Genomic DNA, 19,732 nt, shown 5'->3' with positions numbered 1-19,732 from the left:
CTACAAAATATCTCACCTCGGTATTGAATTTCTCCTTCCTGTGCTGCAAAAGTTGTATCACCAGCACCCAAAGCTCCATGACACAGGCACATGAAAATGGTGAAGTATACAACTACAAAATATCTCACCTCGGTATTGAATTTCTCCTTCCTGTGCTGCAAAAGTTGTATCACCAGCACCCAAAGCTCCATGACACAGGCACATGAAAATGGTGAAGTATACAGCCACTCGTGTGGGGACAGCTGCAAAAAGACAACATGATTTCAATACATATATATTATATAATTATCTGAATATATTCCCAATCACAATTAAAATTTAAGACCATCTTTTGTGTAGCTGGTCAAAGTTAAGCGTGCTCAATAAACTGTTGATCTGATGGATTGTAGACTTGACACTGTTCCCATCATCAGTGTGTTCTGAAAACATGATCACATGTACACACAGACACACACAGGGCATACAAACAATCACATATTCCTAAATAAGAAAAAGTAAAAATAAACAACAAAACTCAATCAAAAGCTGACCTTTTCAAAGACGGGAACAGCAAGGGTCAGAAGGTCACACAGGAGGAGCGACACCAGCTGGTCAAACACTGACCTCACTTCATCCTCCCCACCTGACCACTGGCACAGCTTCACGTCCAGCGGCAACTCTAGCAACAGACACAAGCAGAAAATATAATGAGAATCACACGTCAGCTGTACATACGATTTAAGGTTCATCCAACTTTCTTTCTTTACTTTCTTTATTTGGTGTTTAACGTCGTTTTCAACCACAAAGGTTATATCGCGACGAGGGAAAGGGGGGAGATGGGATAGGGGAAAGGGGGGGAGATGGGATAGAGCCACTTGTTAAGTGTTTCTTGTTCACAAAAGCACTAATAAAAAAATTGCTGAAGGGGCTTGCAACGTAGTACAATATATGACCTTACTGGGAGAATGCAAGTTTCCAGTACAAAGGACTAAACATATCTTACATACTGCTTGACTAAAATCTGTACAAACATTGACTATATTCTATACAAGAACCACTCAACAAGGGTAAAAGGAGAAACAGAATCCGTTAGTCGCCTCATACGACATGCGGGGTGCAGAGAAATAAGGATGTGGAAAAGAAGTCTTTTGGTAAGTGAAATAAAGGTGATGGATTCAGTCAGGTAGAATAAGACAACAAGAAAAGAATTGGAAAACTGCAGGGAATAGTAGGGAGAGTTTTCTTGGAAGGAAATATAGGTGAAAGGACTGGTAAGGCAGAAATAAGACAAAAGAAGAGAAGAAACAGAACCGTTAGTCGCCTCTTACGACATGCTGGGTAGCATCGGGTAAATTCTTTCTAGTCCCAACCAATATGGGACTCCCCCTAACCCGCGGGGGGTGTTCATCCAACGAAATGACAATAAGTCTTAAGACACCTTAACAGCTCCTTTAATCGCTTGACTTGATGAAAAGTTGCCTGTCATACAAGCACACCTGCTATGCAAGAAAGGCAGACAGGTTTAACTCCATTAAAGACCTCCCACTTAAAAGACTCTTTTCCGTTCAAGACCCTGTTATCAGACTTTTTGTTTATATACTCTATAAATGTATACCCTCATTTTTAAGACTCCCTCCTTTTTGAGACCTGATCTTTGCAGATTATTGGAGGTTTTAAAAGGATGTTTGTCAGCTGTACTAGGATGGACACACGCAGACCCAAATGCACACAGTCACAAACACCACCACAACCACTTTGCAAAGCTTCCCTGAAAGAAGAACCAGCAACCAGATGTAAGCAACACAAACTGTCAGTGACCGGTCAAACACTTGACTTACCGGCGGCACAGGGGGATGTGGTCAGCGTGTGAAATACGGTCAACAGGTTCCACATCAGCTCTAGACGATGATGAAAGTTGTGGTGAACACTTCCCAACTAAGACAAAGAGGAAAGCTGGTGAAAATGCTGATAGATCAATCAATTTACATAGTAATGCATATCTTGTACATGTATTCAATGCTATTTGTTGTTAAAACAAAATTATCTAAACACAAAAACAAGTTCCAAGTTTCTGCCTAGCAGACGCAATTGTTTATCCAGAGCTATTCTCTTCTAGATAAACATGTGTAAAGTTCTGCCAGATTAACTGAACAAGCTAATTGACAGCAATGTGAAAGACTGTCTGATTTTCTTTTTGAGATCCTCTGCACCTAATGTGCTCTCCAATGTAAATATTCTGGAGACCGACCAATACATTAGTTTTAATATTTTTTTACTTACTCATCATGTTCTTTGGCACAGCCTAAACTGATCAGAATTTTCGGGGAGGGGGGAAGGATTGTAACAAAAGCAGCTTTGCTTAACGTACAATACGGCACACACAACAGACTTGTCTCCAAGCAGTATACATTCAAACAATGTCGCTGATAATTTCTGAAGGTCGATCTGTTACTTTTCTGAACTTCATCCAAATGATAAAATATTCGGTTACAGTAAATTAAACCATAAATCAAATACTTTCCACTGCTTTTTTAACTGCAACGCCCTTTGAAAATTCCTCCTCTGAAGTTTGCTGAACAATCAAACCTGAACACAATTTCTTCACAAAACCATACACTCACCTGCTCTAGCGAGTATCTTGTTACCGGCGCCTCCTCCGAAATTGTCCCACAATGCACCAGAAGAAGGTGAAGGTGCCGCAGTACAGAGCGCAGAAATCTTCGCCTGTCCGTCTCATCTTCAGGTAGACATCTTACCACAAATAAACACTAAAGTTAATGCATGTGAAACATAAAGCAAGGGTAAATCTGACGAAGACTGCTACAAATTACAATTAACTAAGCAAAGAAGTCTCAAAAGCAACTCTGAGATTGATTTAAAGGCTGAAATATAGTCCTATTTAATTAGTTTAATTACTTCCAGGGCTTTTCCCATCGTCGCGGGGATGTATACATTAAGCTTCCTGCAAAGTTTTAGGTTTGAAGTCCTTACCAATTACGAGAAATAATTAATTCTTTATTGCATTGTTTAGCAACAGTTCTCCAGGGCTTGGGCTATTTTTAGACTGTTGACGTCACTTCGTGACGTTTCGTAAACCAAAGATGGCGTCGGAGACAGTCAAAGCATCAGTTGCGTACAATGGCAAAAAAGATAGAAGTAAACCCGTCTAAAACTGTCAAGGCCACTAAATCTGCTGAGAAGAGAAAGTGGACTCCTTGCTTTATCACCAAGCAGCTCCAGCGCTGGGTCGCGCTGAAAGATTGTTTTCGTCAGAGGCCCATCGCTTCCAATTGAGAACCAAGTACAAAGGGGATACTGAACTCGCCAAAGTTTTAATGGACACGTGAGTACATAGGCCTATTAGAAAATTAGATGTACTTGTAGCTTGTCAGCTGAAGCCTGTGGCCTTATTCTTGCGAATATGTGCTGTGAGAGATCGTATATTTCTGCCTGCGCAATTTCCGGAAAACATCCACTTTCACTTTGAGACTGTTCTGTTTACAATCGACACTATCAACACCACTTTGCAATACTGAAATAATTTTTTCTGTGGTCGAAAGCTACAGCCAATTGTTATTATATATCCCCTTAGGTACAGTTTTATAACATTATTGGCACATGTAAACAATATGAATTAATTAATGAACGCTACGAATATGGCAGCCTTTAAAGAAATGTACAATCAAAATGTACTCATAAAAACCAAGTTAGCTTGTACAAGAAAATAAAGAAACAAGTACATGTATACATTTTACAATACAAAGAATCAAACTTTATTTCAACTCAATCAAAACACTGAACTGTCATCTTCCCACATAGCACACACGCACACACACTGACCCACACACATTGACACACACACACACACACATACAATCCCTCACTTTACCTCTGCACAAAGGCATTCACATACTCCAGAAAGTTGACTATGTCTTCTCTTCTTGCGTGTATAGATCGTCCATCTGCATAAACATTTTGGGAAAAAAACACACAGAGATAACCATTGAAAGTGATGAATTTGTCATCAAGTTAAAACAAGTACTACATGGTTAACGGTATTTGCTGAAGGTTGATTTGCCCTGAAACTGTCAGGATTACAGACTCAGACCTAAAAGAAAATGTACCATCTTATAAACATACTTTTTGTCACAAAACTGATGACAGAAGTCTCCTTTCTGCTAAATTGTAAACCTTAACACTCTACTTTGTAAAACACACTTGATAATGTGAAACAGCTACACAAGAATGCGTACTGAAATGTACATCAGATGACGTCAGCCGCATTGGGAGAGAAGAGCCTCCATTAAAAAGTTTATTACAAATGTCAAGCATAAACATACCCTTCATGTGAAAGTATCGTTTTATCTGAGGAGCTTCACACAACAAAATAACACTTTGCATGCAAGAAAAGTTTCTTACCTTCATCAAAGGAACTCTGGATCTCACTCATAGTCTGCCTGATAAAAAAACAAGTCGCGTAAGGCGAAAATACAACATTTAGTCAAGTAGCTGTCGAACTCACAGAATGAAACTAAACGCAATGCAACGCAGCAAGACCGTATACTCGTAGCATCGTCAGTCCACCGCGCACGGCAAAGGCAGTGAAATTGACAGGAAGAGCGGGGTAGTACTTTCGCTGAGAAGGATAGCACGCTTTTCTGTACCTCTCTTTGTTTTAACTTTCTGAGCGTGTTTTTAATCCAAACATATCATATCTATATGTTTTTGGAATCAGGAACCGACAAGGAATAAGATGAAAGTGTTTTTAAATTGATTTCAAAAATTTAATTTTGATAATAATTTTTATATATTTAATTTTCAGAGCTTGTTTTTAATCCGAATATAACATATTTATATGTTTTTGGAATCAGCAAATAATGGAGAATAAGATGAACGTAAATTTGGATCGTTTTAGAAAAAAATAATTTTTTTAACAATTTTCAGATTTTTAATGACCAAAGTCATTAACTAATTTTTAAGCCATCAAGCTGAAATGCAATACCGAAGTCCGGGCTTCGTCGAAGACTACTTGACCAAAATTTCAACCAATTTGGTTGAAAAATGAGAGCGTGACAGTGCCGCCTCAACTTTCACGAAAAGCCGGATATGACGTCATCAAAGACATTAATCCAAAAAATGAAAAAAACGTTCGGGGATATCATACCCAGGAACTCTCATGTCAAATTTCATAAAGATCGGTCCAGTAGTTTGGTCTGAATCGCTCTACACGCACGCACACACGCACACCACGACCCTCGTTTCGATTCCCCCTCGATGTTAAAACATTTAGTCAAAACTTGACTAAATGTAAAAACACACATAATTATGTGTTCTACAATCTAACAGAAACAACATGCACGAATCCATTTCATGTTTTGCACGTATCACATACAACTGTAGCAACAGAGTTCTCCCCAAAAAAACAAAGACAAAAATGTTTTCAACCTGGCATATATATATATATACAAAAAAAACTCCACTGTACAAAGTAGAACATGTAACAGGTACAAATACTGCAACTTGGACAAAGACAACTCCAAGAATAAACAGCTTTGACGAAACTAATGAACTACATTCTAAGAAATGTAAGCATTGCCCACAGATATCGAACAATATGCACAATGCTCTGTCACTGTCAGCTACAAATTTGGTTTCCGGAGACACTGACCCTCAAGCAAAATTCAATTTAACTAAATAGGGGTTCGATTAACCGCACATTTACAGGATTTTACCATTGATACCAATCTCAAAATAGCCAACTATACTCCAATATTATGAGTATACAGCTGCAAATGGTTTATTTTATTTGATGCTTAGAAAGATCCAACACTAACAGTAACAGCAAAATTCTTCAATCTCACCTGGCAAATCTGAAAAGCTTTTCCGTCCTGTCCCTGAGCGCCATAAAAGGGAATGATCCAAACAGGTCAACTGTACAATTTGGTTCAGATGCCGCTGTCCGAATGCATATCCTGCAATGAAGACATTGCATTTGTATTTTATCACACTTACATAAAATTAAAAAGTCATCGTTGTACAGTGGAACCCCCTTTTTTTTTACCTTGAAAATCCCAGAAATACATCTTTCTTTCTTTATTTGGTGTTTAACGTCGTTTTCAACCGGAAGGTTATATCGCGACGGGGAAAGGGGGGGAGATGGGATAGAGCTACTTGTTAATTGTTTCTTGTTCACAAAACCACTAATCAAAAAATTGCTCCAGGGGCTTGCAACGTAGTACAATATATTCTTTCTTTCTTTATTTGGTGTTTAACGTCGTTTTCAACCATTCAAGGTTATATCGCGACGGAGTACAATATATGACCTTACTGGGAGAATGCAAGTTTCCAGTACAAAGGACTTAACATTTCTTACATACTGCTTGACTAAAATCTTTACCAGAAATACATGCCATAATTAAAAAGAAGTTATGATTAGAAAATCTGTGGAATCAATTAAGGTCTTAAGAAGAGGCAGGTCTTTAAATTGGGGAGGGGGGGTCCACTGTAGAGTCCATACTGTCTTAGGCCTAAAAAAAAAATAGGTGTGGTTACGGTAACCCGACCTACCCTATTTTTAGGGGCCGACCCTATAACTTTTTAAAATTTGTCACAAAAAAAAAACGAGTGCAGAAAACGCAATGAAAGCGACAGCGCTCGAGTCGCACACTTATTTCCCTGTCAAGTAGGTTTAATTTGTACACATTAGAAAAAAAAGTTAAAAAAGTGATTGCCTACCTTCCTACCCTAATTTTTTTGGCTATGTTACCGTAACCACACCTTTTTGTTGTTTTTTTTTGCCTTATCTAAGATGTGACCCCCCCCCTCCCCTTTGATCACAGGACACCTCCTAATAAAGGACATTTTCTGCTGTCCCTTTGTCTAGCGTCTCAATCATAATACACAGACCACCTGCAATGTAGAGACACGTCTGGGCAGTCCCAAACACTCCCTCTTTCATCACAGGTACTGACTAGTATTCAATCAATGAGTCTTATATCGCGCATATTCCGTGGGTACAGTTCTAGGCGCTCTGCAGTGATGCCGTGTGAGATGAAATTTTATACGGCCAGTAGACTGCAGCCATTTCGGCGCATATTTACCTTTCACGGCCTATTATTCCCAGTCACACGGGTATAGGTAGACAATTATTAACTGTGCCTAAGCAATTTTGCCAGGAAAGACCCTTTTGTCAATTGTGGGATCTTTAACGTGCACACCCAATGTAGTGTACACGGGGGGAGGTTGGGACACCGAAGAGAGTCTGCACACAAAGTTGACTCTGTGAAATAAATTTCCGCCGAACCTGGGATCGAACTCACGCTGACAGCGGCCAACTGAATACAAATCCAGCGCGCTACCAACTGAGCTATATCCCCGCCCCATGTGTCATGAAACCCCAAAATGTAAACAGTCTGTTTATTAAACCATCTGAGTTACAATGTACCAAACAAAGTTGATGAACAAAACATAATATTAAGGCCAAAAAAAAATAGGTCTGTTTACGGTAACATAGGCCAAAAAAATAGGGTCGGTAGGTCGTGATTTTTTTTTTTTTTTTTCCCCAAAAAAACCATATTTTTACGTTATTTTGCCAAAAAAACAAGATTTTTTTTTCCCAAATGCCAAAAAAAAGTCTAGGGTCGCGCGAAAAAACTAGGGTCGGTCGGGTTACCGTAAACAGACCTTTTTTTTTTTTTTGGCCTAATAAGCCGTGATGGTAGAACAATGCTAAACTGGATGTCTTGAAACTTTAATAGGCACGAAAGAATTTAGACCCTACTAATATGACTTTAACTTTAAGTTACTAAATAAAACAAATACCTGTGCAAAATGTCTGACATTAGAGGACCTTTGTCATGAAATTTGCAGTGCTGATAGAATTTGGTACCTCGACGGGGAAACACTTCACCCTGACAGTGGAAACATACTGCTTCTCTGGCCTGTGAGTGTGATGATCCAACATCCTCTTCTGCACAGTATTCAAAATATCAACCTGTTTGTGTTAATTTGTCTTCCCTAAACAAAATTGGCTATCTTTCGATTATCCCTGTGGAAGTTAAATATAAATTATACTGAAAGTGAAAGTAGATGGAACTTATTTTGTTTTGAGAGTGAGATCGAGTCATTCAGTGTAGTGATGAACCTTACACAGGACTATTATCAGGAGATTACCACAACATTTACATTAGCACTAGCAGGTTTACCGTTTACTATAGACTATTAATCAGGAGATTACCACAACATTTACATCAGCAGGTTTACCGTTTACTATACACACTACAAATTTACGAAATTCATCTCATGTAACACTACAACTTGTCATGCATGCTTCAAAAGGATCTGACGGCCCGGATCTGAGACTTAATTGTTACTGTTAGAAAATAACTTTACGTTCATGGAGCCTAAATCGACCCCTTCTAATCACAATGAGCACTTCTGCACTGAGCTATTCATAACGTGAGTCTTTGACAAAATAATGAAGTATAAAACACAGTTTAGACTGCCGCATTTCTAATCATCAAAATATTTCTCATGTTTCTGTCACTGTGAGTGTCTCACTCACTGACTCAGTGAGTCAGTCACTGTCCTTACCCATTTCCTCAAGAAAAATGAGAGGCGGCGAATCAAAGTCGTCCATCATGTCAACGTCTTGATCCTGTGGCACATAGGGGGACACAGGGGGTGTCAGTGAACACACTGATTCGCTCATGTCTCCTCTTCTGACAGAACTTTTTATTCAGTCAAGTTAGGTGTGTCGAAGAAAGTTTACGTTTCCCTCCATTTTGTATTCAAGGGGAATACCTCTGTTCGTTTGGGTAGAGTAGTTCCTCTTGCATCGTCTGCTGATCGGCACATCTTTTTACGCAAATGAACCCGAATAATACCACCAAAGATCCCGAATCATACCAATATGAATTCAAATTCAAATTCAAAAAGTTTTATTTGTTTTTAGCTTAGGTTGACATCTTCTGACTTTTTTTTTCTTTACTGGTTTGGTTTTGCCATTTTTGTTTTATCGGTTTCGTTCGTTTTAATTTGGACATGCCGGCGGGTCAACTTCCGGCACTGAAGTTCACTGCAGTCAAGTGACTTTACATTGAAACTAGTATTGCATCTGTAAATAACTTAGTATGACAGTCACATAACAGTGTTCAAAGGGCCCAAAAATAACAAACAACAACAACAACAAACCGGGCAGGCAAACTTGAAGCAATTAAAGAACAAAAAACAAAAACGAAAAGAATGTTGAAATCGGAAAATGTTGAATGAATGTTGACATTTGGAAGGATTTTTGTTGTTGATGGAATTGGATGCAGGAAGAACTGCTCACCTAAAATAAAATTAAAAAAACCACACACCCACAGCATCCCCTCTTATAAAAAAAATTAAAAAAAAGTATTGCCAAGGCCTGTCTCACTTTTGCTTTTTATGAGCTCAGTCTCGCGTCACAATTGCACCCTATTGCTGGGAGAATTGAGCTGATTTAGATCGGAGACGGTTTATACATACACAGGCACACTGACACACTGACACACAGAAACAGACACAGACACACAGACACACAGACACACAGACACAGACACAGACACACACACACACACACACACACACACACACACACACACACACACACCACACACACACACACACACACACACACACACACACACTACACACACACACACACACACACACACACACACACACACACACACACAGGGCCGGATCCGTGGGGGGGGGGGGGTCCTGGGTTCCGGACCCCCCCCCCCCCCCCCCCCTGGCCATCCAATGTCCCTCTCAGAGAAAAAAAAAAGTGGACTTTTTAAGCTCTTCCCCCAACTCCCTCAGTTTATTTGGTCTTCTAAAACTATTTCAAATTATGAACAACATCAAGTCGACAACGGCCTGCCCTCCCCGTTAAAAGTCCATCATCATAGTAATATTCAAAGTCAGTAAAGAGTCCTGTCAGACTTATTTACTAGGCATATCTTATTTTTTATTATGGTGAGCTTATATAGCGCGAACCACAATTAACTGTGCTCTCCGCGCTTTACATATTAATTTCTGCCGTGTGAAATGGAATTTTTTTTACAGACAGACAGACAGACAAACAAACATTTTTTACACACAAGATATATAACGCATTCACATCGACCAGCAAACCTCAAGCCTGTTAGGCGAGCATTCACCTTTCGCGGCCTTTATTCCAAGTCACACGGGTATTTGATGGACATTTTTATCTATGCCTATACAATTTTGCCAGGAAAGACCCTTTTGTCAATCGTGGGATCTTTAACGTGCACACCCCAATATAGTGTACACGAAGGGACCTCGGTTTTTCGTCTCATCCGAAAGACTATATGTCTTTGGAATTATTCCACAGAACCACTATGGTAAATGAATATATGAAGTATTTTCTTACTGTTGAAAATGTGTAATTTTGATTCCCAGTTGCAAGGAAAGACCAAAAAATGACCTCACAAATGCAAAAATTTCTCGGCTTCTGGGAGGCTTTGCCCCCCAGACCCCCCAGCGGGGCCGGCGTTGCCCCTGCACCACACCGGGGCCTGGGCGGCCCCTGGACCCCTGCCTTCAGTTGGACCCCCCCCTCAAACGAACTTGGTCCGGCCCTGCACACACACACACACGCACACACACCGGCGCACACACACACACACACACACACACACACACACACACACACCAAGAAGCAGACACTCTGTTATTGTCTCTCTCTATCAGATCATTCAGACTCACTGTGTGTGTGCGTGTGTGTGTGTGTGTGTGTGTGTATGTGTGTGTGTGAGTGTGTGTGTGTGTATGCAGTGTGTGGTGTGTGTGTGTGTGAGTGTGTGTGTGTGTGTGTGTCTGTCTGTCTGTCTGTCTGTCGAGTCTGTCTGTCAGTCAGTCAGTCTGCCTTTCTGTGTCCGTGTGTGCGCGTTTTTCTTTACCCTCAACTTGATCGATATCAGCAGCTTTGTCGAAATGACGAAGCAGAACATCTTTTTTTTTAAAGATCAGATAGCAAAGGATTGACCTAACTTCAAGTGCTCAAACAAACTAAGTACAAAAGAACGAAGGAGGTTGACAAGTTGTTGTTTTTTTAAGTTGTTTTATTATTACTATTGCAAAACAGACGTTTTATACGTGTACAATACAACACAGTACATTTATAGATAATTAACCAATACTTAAAAAAGAAAGAAAAAACACACTAAAAACATGCAATTTAAATTAAAAGTTGAATGACGAGTTTGAAAGTTGAGATTGAAAAATGAATTTTAAATAAAATCTCATTATTGAAATAAATCTGATGATGCGATTCAGATTTCCTTTAATGCCTATTCTCGATCCAGTCTTACCTGAGATTGTTCGCCCTGTCAGTTTAAAGTCTAAAAGTTGCAATGTGTGTGTGTGTGTGTGTGTGTGTGTGTGTGTGTGTGTGTGTGTGTGAGTGCGTGTGTGCGTGTGTGTGTCAGTGCGTGTGTGTGTACGTGTGTGTGTGTACGTGTGTGTGTGTGTGCCGTGTGCGTGCGTTTGTGCGCGCGCGCAAGTGTATGTGTGTGTGTGTGTGTGTGTGTGTGTGTGTGTGTGTGTGTGTGTTTTACGAAGCACTGAGCCAGGTTTTTGCCTGTTAATGAAGCGAGTGTGTCCTGTGACCATGTTAGTATCAGAGTATTATAGAAGTATCCAGGGGCAAGCTGCCCCGGCAACAAATTAACAAATTAAGTGTAATATAGAACTTGCACCGACGAAGTTCTTTGTGTAACCAAGCAGATATGCACGGGAAAGTACATAATTATCTTGATGGAAACTATCCGCGGCATTGGACTACTTGGAATCACACACAAATAGTCAATTTCATTCAACCAACCAATCCGACCCAGCAGTTGGTTCCCACTCAGTCGGGCACTTTCTCGTGAACATCAGGCCTGGTTGATAGGAAATCGTCCTAACAGTGACCGGGTCGACGACCCGTTGTGTGAGGCTTTTACAGAGATCCGGGGTGGGCAGCCTACCCCGGTTGAGAACTTGACAAGAGGAAAGGGGGCAGTTCAGAAAGTTTTTGTTTTGTTAAATCAAGATATGACCTGAATAAAGTCAGGCGACCGGTTTTCCGGTGCTGAGTTAAAACAAAACAAAAAATGTGGCACAGAGATAGGGTGTCACTCTAAGAAAAAAAGTCCGTTTTTAACCCACAAATCGGGCAGTAAGGATCATGTGCACGATTTGATTGTTTTGTATTGTATTGTACTAGATCAGAGACCAACGGAGGAAGAATGAAGGACGGTTCAAATGAATGAACGTATACCACGTTCCATAATCACACAGTTACCCTATGGTCAACTCGTTGGTTCGAAGAGAATGTGACGTTCGTGGTTGGATCCGGGGGCAAACACCCCCGGAGGCAAACACACCCGGAGGACAATACAGAGTTTCCGGGGGGCAAACTATGATCCTGCCGGGATGACTTTCTAATTAGTAATAATGCGTATGTTCCATGGTCGGATTGATATTACAGAGTGAATGAGATCTGTTCCTGCAGCCAGGAGAGGATGGGGAGGGGGGGGGAGTCTCAAAATGACAGAGACGTGCATGCGTTTCCAGGGTTAACCACCCCGGTTGGACAATATAGAGATTCTGAGGACAAGTTATCTCGGTATGGCTCGTTAATAATGCTCTGATTCTTTGGTCGGATTAACACGACAGCGTGAAATGAACTGTTCCTGTATCAGGGGGGGGGGGGGGGAGGGGGAGGGGGGGGGTGTCTTCAAAGTAACAGACTTCTTTAGAGATCCAGGGGCAACAACCCCGGCGGGACAATATAGAGATCCAGGGGCAACAACCCCGGCGGGACAATATAGAGATCCAGGGGCAACAACCCCGGCGGGACAATATAGAGATCCAGGGGCAACAACCCCGGCGGGACAATATAGAGAACCAGGGGCAACAACCCCGGCGGGACAATATAGAGATCCAGGGGCAACAACCCCGGCGGGACAATATAGAGATCCAGGGGCAACAACCCCGGCGGGACAATATAGAGATCCAGGGGCAACAACCCCGGCGGGACAATATAGAGATCCAGGGGCAACAACCCCGGCGGGACAATATAGACTGAGACTCTAGGGGCAAGTTCTCCCTATATGGCTTTCTTAAAATGCTTTTGTTCTGTAGTTGAATTTATTTCACAGAATGAAATGAGCTATTCCTGTATCAGGTGTGAGTGAGGGGGATGTCTTCGAAGTGAGAGAGACGTGCATTGGGATCCAGGGGCAACCACCCCGGTGGGACATTATATAGAGATTCTGGGGGCAAGTGTATCCTGTACGGCTTGCAAATAGTAATAATGATTATGTTCTATGGTCGGACTAATATCACAGAGTAAATCGAACTATTAATGTATCGGGGGGGGGGGGGGGGGGGGTCTTCATACAGACGTAGTGGCAGAGACGTCCATAGTTATCCGGGGGCAATCACCCCCGGTTGAGAAAAAGTAGAACACGAAGCACGGTCCGAAAAGATCAACACTGACACGCTTTATTGTTTTGAATCAAAACATTCAGTTTTGTGTCAAAAATTCCATCTCACACGGCAGAAATTAATATGTAAAGCGCTTAGAGAACGTCAAGCGCTATATAAATCTCCCATATAAATAAATAAATCAATCAATCAAGATATACTCTCAGACATACTGACCGGTTTTCCGGTGCTGTTTTAAAGGAATCGGAAGGAGAATAGAAGGTAGTCACGTGAGTGGATTGGCTCATCCTTCATCGTTGTAATTTGCGGAATAGGAGCTCGGATACACGTAAACTCGGCAAGAAAATGGACTTTGTGCATTAAGTTGTGATGGGGACACACAAACAAACCTCAGTCCTGTTGATATACGCTGGGCCCCCATTTAGTCAAGCTGGCATTGTGTCTTCCGAGCGAGCTACTGGAAAAAGTTGTCAGATAAGTTCATTTTCTGATAAGTGTTTGTCTTTTTGTCCAGTTAAAAGACCGCTGGGTCGAAGATCAGGGGTGTTGCGATTTGTTTTGTTATAAATACAACAAATCGAATGTGATCTAGAACCTGCACTGAACCAAGTTCTTTCGGTCTCGAATAGCAGCTAGCATCTGCTGAAGGGACATTAAAACCCCAAAACCAACTCGCGATACAAAGCAGATATGTGCACGAGCAAGTACCCAACCGGGTGTGAATCAGCCGCGGGGTCGGAGTGGTTGGAACCACAAACAAATCTTTGATTCCAACCAATCCAACCCAGCGGGGTTTTTGAATCTCAAGCTGGCATTTTGAACATTATACCGCGTTAAACATATGGATCGGCCAATGAAACGTATTGGCCAACACGACCACGCGGCAGTCATGACGTGTGAAGGGAAGTCCCACCTCATGAGGTCAACTTTGGAATGACGAGTTATACTGTGAACAATAAAGAGGTAAGGGTCCAATATAGTCACACCTGCAAATAATGAGGTATGCTGTGTAAATGGGGCCCAAATGAGCCAAGCTTGATTTAATGAGCCAAGCTTGATTTAATGAGTCAAGCTTGATTTAATGAGCCAAGCTTGATTTAATGAGTCAAGCTATGCCGGGTCCACATAACATGTAAGTTATAACTCTGGACCAAGGAAATCGTCAAGTACAGTGCATGGCATGTGGTCGAAAATACAATAGTATGGCACCTGTTTAATATTGTCGTTTTGAAGGGAAAAAATAGAAAAGAGAGGCTGAACCAATTCTAATACTCTAGCCTATCGTACAAATGGGAGCTTTATTTCTGTTTAAATGTATCAATGCTCTCAACTATCAATCCGTCGATCATTGCAGCGTCTGAAAAAAATACACTCCTTCGAATATCCCCATCCCCTGGTGAAGTTGGCGGTGTTCCCGGGGACAGCTGGCGAGGGAGGTTGTCCGTAGGAGTTCTGTCGTCTAGCTTCCGCCCGTGGTTGGGTAGCTCCTGTCTTGGGACACTCCCCCGAACGTAGTGTCTCGCCTAATGCCAAACCCCCAAGGTGTTGCGAAACTCCCACCGCCCAGAAACTGAACAAAACAAGACATAGCTTTTTGAAAAGAAAGTTTATTGAGAATATGGAATACAATTTAGATTAAAAAAATATAAAAAGTAACAAAAATACAAAGATTGTTAAAGAGAACCAAACTCGAATTGTCACGTACACTTTTTTTAAGAGTGAGGAGTAGCTTTTTCATTGCAGAAAGAATATTTTAAGGCGGTGTGTTGGTTCGGTCACCATATTAATTGCTCATGAATTGTTTTGACGCAGGGGCCATCATTTTCCCTTTTCCCACAATAAACCTTTCTGATGTCTGAAGGGACACAATCTGGCCAGAGGAGACAGCGCTACAAAAGAAGCTATACGGCCCCAGAGAGGACAGCACGTTTTGCCCTGCAGTCCGGACTGACGATCAAACAGCGAACGACAAGAAGAAGAAGATGTCGGTTTTGGCTAACTGTCAAATTTAAGGAAAAGAATCGTTTGTGACAGTTATACCTCAAACATTAAAGGTACCTCATTTTCGCGTAAACGATCCTGTTTTTACTTGGTTGATTTTAGCAGAAGGACACAAGTGTCACTTACAACATTAATTCCCCAACAATTTCATACAAAGCACTAAGGCTGTAGATTTTTGTGTGTGTTCAAGTAGACGAAGGCTCTCATCCCATGTGAAAGCCTGGAAGTATCTGTTGTGATTTACACGGCAAAGGTTTACACGTGAAGGGAGGTCTCTTTAAAATAAGTCCTACATCAGTATGAGTTTGGGTCTCCTTTAAGTGTACATAATAGAAGTGTACATACGTGTGCATAACAGTTTGGTATAACATGTCTGGAGGTTATATATGTCAACAACTTTTTTAAACTCTTATAAATCGTTTCATTATGCAGAAAAAGAACATGTACATTTTCAGAGTTTCCGGAGGTAACTTTCGGCCAATTTTTTTCTTCGGTTTTCTGTTGTCATTCAAAGATGATCGTTTAAAAAAATTTAAGTTTATTTCACTTTACGATACCAGCTATCTTAGAACGAGGAAGGGTGGGGATATGCAAAGGATAGTGAGATATGCAACATTTTCGAAAACGAGTTGTGAGAATGTCACTCTGTGAGAAATATGCACATAATACGTATTTATAATAACACGCTTTAACAGCAAACATATGATAAAGTTTCTATGGAAGTTCTTTACAAATGTTTAATTAGGAAGTGAAAACGTTCATCTAAATCAGAGTAAAGATACTTTTTATATGCGCCTCAAAATTTTTATAGTACAATGCTTGTACTAACTAAAAGTAAAGACCTTGCAAACTTACAGTAAAACATTTCTGATTTCAACCATTTTCTTTCACATCAAGACCAAAGCTCCAAAGAGAACAGGCAAAATAAAAGTTAAGTAATGTTCGCCTGTTCCAAACACGAAGAGAGGAGACACCCCATTGGTCGCATTATTATCATACCCGTAAACCCTAAGCCCCGACCCATACGCCCCAGACTCATTCCCATTGGTTGTCTCGCTGACCTGAGGAATGGGAGTGGCGTGGATGATCTCTGTGTCCATATTTGGTATGGTGTCCATCCAGAACTGCATCCGCTGCGAATAGATGTCCCGCTGCGCGCTTATAACTAGGTCAAGGTCAGTGTAGGATCTGTTGACCAAGTCATACTCCGGCCACTGGAAGGCGTTGGGGTTCTGAGGGTCATTCGGATTCCTGAAGAATAAAATGAACGTAAGTGAAAAGAAGAAAAAAATCATTGGAAAAGTAGTCGAAGGAACATCGAAACATATTCCAATACTTTAAGAAGTACAAGATAAGTAAATGTGTGAGTCTATAAAGTTATAGTAACTTCCTAAAACTTGTTCCAGTCGCCACCCCCTCATCTTTCGTTTGTGTATGAGCCAATGGACACAAGTACAATGTAATAAACCATCCAAAAATCAAATACAGAAGAAAACCATGTAAAAATAAGATCTCGGACTCACCCAAACTTGGCGAAGTTGGACCAGCCGTCAATCATAGCGCCAGAGAGGCGAGCCTCGGCCTGATCCGCCACGAACATCCCGAAGACGAAGTTGACCTCCGCCCCATGACCCGCGCCCCGGAACCAGTTGTAGGGCGTACCACGTGACCTGGGCGTGTGGGAGAAGAGGTACTGGAAATGGCGTCGCTGGTTGCCCGTTCCGTTGACGTGAAGCCTCAGGGTCTCCACGGCGGCTGACACGAACATCATGTCCCCGTACATGTCGACAGCCTGACGACCCTGGGCCTGGTCTCCCTGACGTGACGAGTACTGTCTGCACAGCGCGTCCGACACCTGCTCAGACCCGCGGAAGTAGTCCCTGGCCAGAGCGGTGGTGATGTTGGTGCACAACACGCGCGTAGGGATACCGTTAGCCAGGTTGAAGCCCAGCGCTCTCTGGAAGGGGCGGAGAGGACCCAGCAGCAAGTTGCCTTCAGCGCTAGTGGTGCCAACCATCACGTCGATGTTCCAGAAGGGCACGCGGTTGCTGTACTGAGGACCCAGCAGATTGCGCACGTGCGTCGGAATCAGCTCGCCGTCTATGACAGGAGCTATGTTCAGCAGCCACGCTACGGTGTCACGGCTTGTGGCGGCCCCTGAGGCGGCGAGGATGTCGGCGACGGGCCTCTGACGCGCGCACTGCACGAGGTACTGGGAGTCGAAACCGGTTTGCGTTCTACGGAGGCATCCGAGGTTGCCGGCAAAACGCTGAGCGAACCCGACGGGGTCGAGGGCGATGGTGCGACGGTTGAGTGCAGAGCCGCTCTGCATGATGGCGCGCTGGAAGAGTCCATTGTTGAGGGGGCACAGGGAGAGCAGCCCCACGGTGTAGCCTCCTCCAGACTCACCAAAGATCGTGATCTAAAAGGGTGAGCGTTTGTTAGTTCATGTTTTCATTTCAGGCGCATACTTACTCGGGGAAAATCTTTTTTATTTTGTTAAAGGTACATACTTTGTCATACTTTGTTACCTCATTTCCAGGAAATTCGAGTTGCACCCAATACTTTATTGTCCCATTGCTGGGAAATTGGGGTCATTTCACATACTTTGCTATCCCATTGCTGGGAAATTATTTTTCGTTCAGCTTTGTATATTTACGAAACAGAACAAATATCCACTTTTCACGTTCAGAATTTTTACGAATCTAAAATGCAGGCAACATGCATTCAAAATCTATTCGGGATTCCCTCTTAATAAGTCAAGTCTTACTAACAGTGTCTGTGTGCAAGTCTCCACCCAAACCCACCTGGTTGGGATCTCCCCCGAAGGCGGCGATGTTGTCCCTGACGAAGTGGATGGCCATTTTCTGGTCCCACAGACCGTAGTTGCCGGGACTGGCCTGGTCCAGGGTACTGAGCCAGCCCAGCATGCCCAGCCTGTAGTTGATGGTCACCACCACCACGTCCCCCCGCACCGCCAGCAGGGTACCGTCACTGCCCCTCCCAGACCCGGCCACGAACCCCCCGCCGTGGATCCAGATCATCACGGGTTTGAGTCCTGTGTGAAACGTTAAAAAAGAGTCAGCGTTTCAGGTTTAAAAATAACGCATTAACTAGCGGAGTGGCGTAAGATGTGCGGAAGTTCCATAGAAGAAGAAGAATCTACAGTAAATATCCACTTTTTCTTTGGATTTTATTTTTCATTTTGATTTTTTCACAATGCATTGCGTGTCAAATCGCGTGGTTGTGTAATGAGGAGCACACTGAGTTTAAAAAAAATTGCTGTCACACGTTTAACGGATATCTATCAAATACAGAGAATATTTGATAATATTCAAACTTAGGCCTGTTGGGAAGTAGGAAAATAGTATGAAAGTGCACTTTCTCTAGTGCTATCTGTTTGTGATGTCTAGGAGAAAGATTATACAACTCAAAGATGTCGTTGGGCATTGGACTTGTTTAGAATATTCAACAGAAATGGCTTCATTTCAGGAGAGCTGCCTATTTTTTACACGATGGGGGAAAGGGCTCTCTTATACTCCCCACAATTTTTACAAATTTGCCGAAGAAAGATATTCTTTATACAAACCACCCCCCATTAAACTAAGTAGTTGGTGGTAAAATTGATATACAGATACAGAAAATGTTATGATGAAACAAACCTGAAGAGTTGAACGTGTCATTGGCCGTGACGTAGATATTAAGATACAGACAGTCTTCGTCAGTGCCTGCCCAGCCGGGCTGCGGACACGCAGGTCCGAATCTCGATGCGTCAAGCGGAGTGGACCAAGGCCGAACCGCAACCGGGTTCCTGAACCGCAACTGGTTCAGCGGCGGCTGAGCGTAGGGGACTCCTAAGAACTGGTTCACGTTGCGGTTGAGGACGGTCCTAACGCGCCCAGTGACGTCACCCAGAGGAGTGCGTAGCGTGACGCTTTGAGCCTGACCCTCGCAGCCTGGGGTGAAGACGCAGAGGCCGAGGAAGACCGCTAGACACGTGGCGAAGGCCATGATGACCAAGACAAACGTCACTGTCAAACACACTGACGTCCTGCGAGATGTGCGGGGTTTCGTCTGTTGGGTCCTGGTGATGATGCCACTGGAATCAGTATGTCATTAAATTGAAAGTCTGAGACATGAAAGGTTGGTTATTATTGTTTATTGTCTCTTTGAACAGTATTTGAACGCTATTCGAGACCGCGACATTTAAGGAAGTACGCGCTCTAAATGCACGCGGTATGTGTAATAGAATAAGTGATAGTTATGC

At 42.4% G+C, this 19,732-nt stretch overlaps 2 protein-coding genes across 2 annotated transcripts in view; both read right to left on the bottom strand.

The window, feature by feature from the left end:
- Positions 1-12: 12 nt before the first annotated feature.
- On the bottom strand, positions 13-8,879 carry LOC138961080 (protein MMS22-like). Its single transcript, XM_070332674.1, has 10 exons — positions 8,572-8,879; positions 7,801-7,948; positions 5,841-5,951; positions 4,399-4,436; positions 3,869-3,941; positions 2,601-2,730; positions 1,818-1,914; positions 531-658; positions 91-242; positions 13-43 (listed from the first exon to the last, which is right to left on the bottom strand). The coding sequence occupies exons 1-10, from the start codon at positions 8,687-8,689 to the stop codon at positions 13-15; spliced, it is 1,026 nt and encodes a 341-aa protein (XP_070188775.1). The 5' UTR covers positions 8,690-8,879.
- A 6,165-nt stretch (positions 8,880-15,044) lies between these two features.
- LOC138961079 (uncharacterized) overlaps positions 15,045-19,732 on the bottom strand; it is a 24,223-nt gene continuing 19,535 nt past the window's right edge. Inside the window, exons 5-8 of the mRNA XM_070332673.1 lie at positions 19,128-19,564; positions 18,273-18,523; positions 16,989-17,887; positions 15,045-16,716 (exon numbers count right to left, since the gene is read on the bottom strand). Coding sequence (XP_070188774.1) covers positions 16,353-16,716; positions 16,989-17,887; positions 18,273-18,523; positions 19,128-19,564 — 1,951 coding nt within the window. The 3' untranslated portion in view covers positions 15,045-16,352. The remainder of the gene's footprint in view (positions 16,717-16,988; positions 17,888-18,272; positions 18,524-19,127; positions 19,565-19,732) is intronic.

Source organism: Littorina saxatilis, linkage group LG3, assembly GCF_037325665.1.
Source record: "Littorina saxatilis isolate snail1 linkage group LG3, US_GU_Lsax_2.0, whole genome shotgun sequence".
NCBI lineage: Eukaryota > Metazoa > Mollusca > Gastropoda > Littorinimorpha > Littorinidae > Littorina > Littorina saxatilis.
This window is presented reverse-complemented; position numbering and strand designations above follow the sequence as displayed.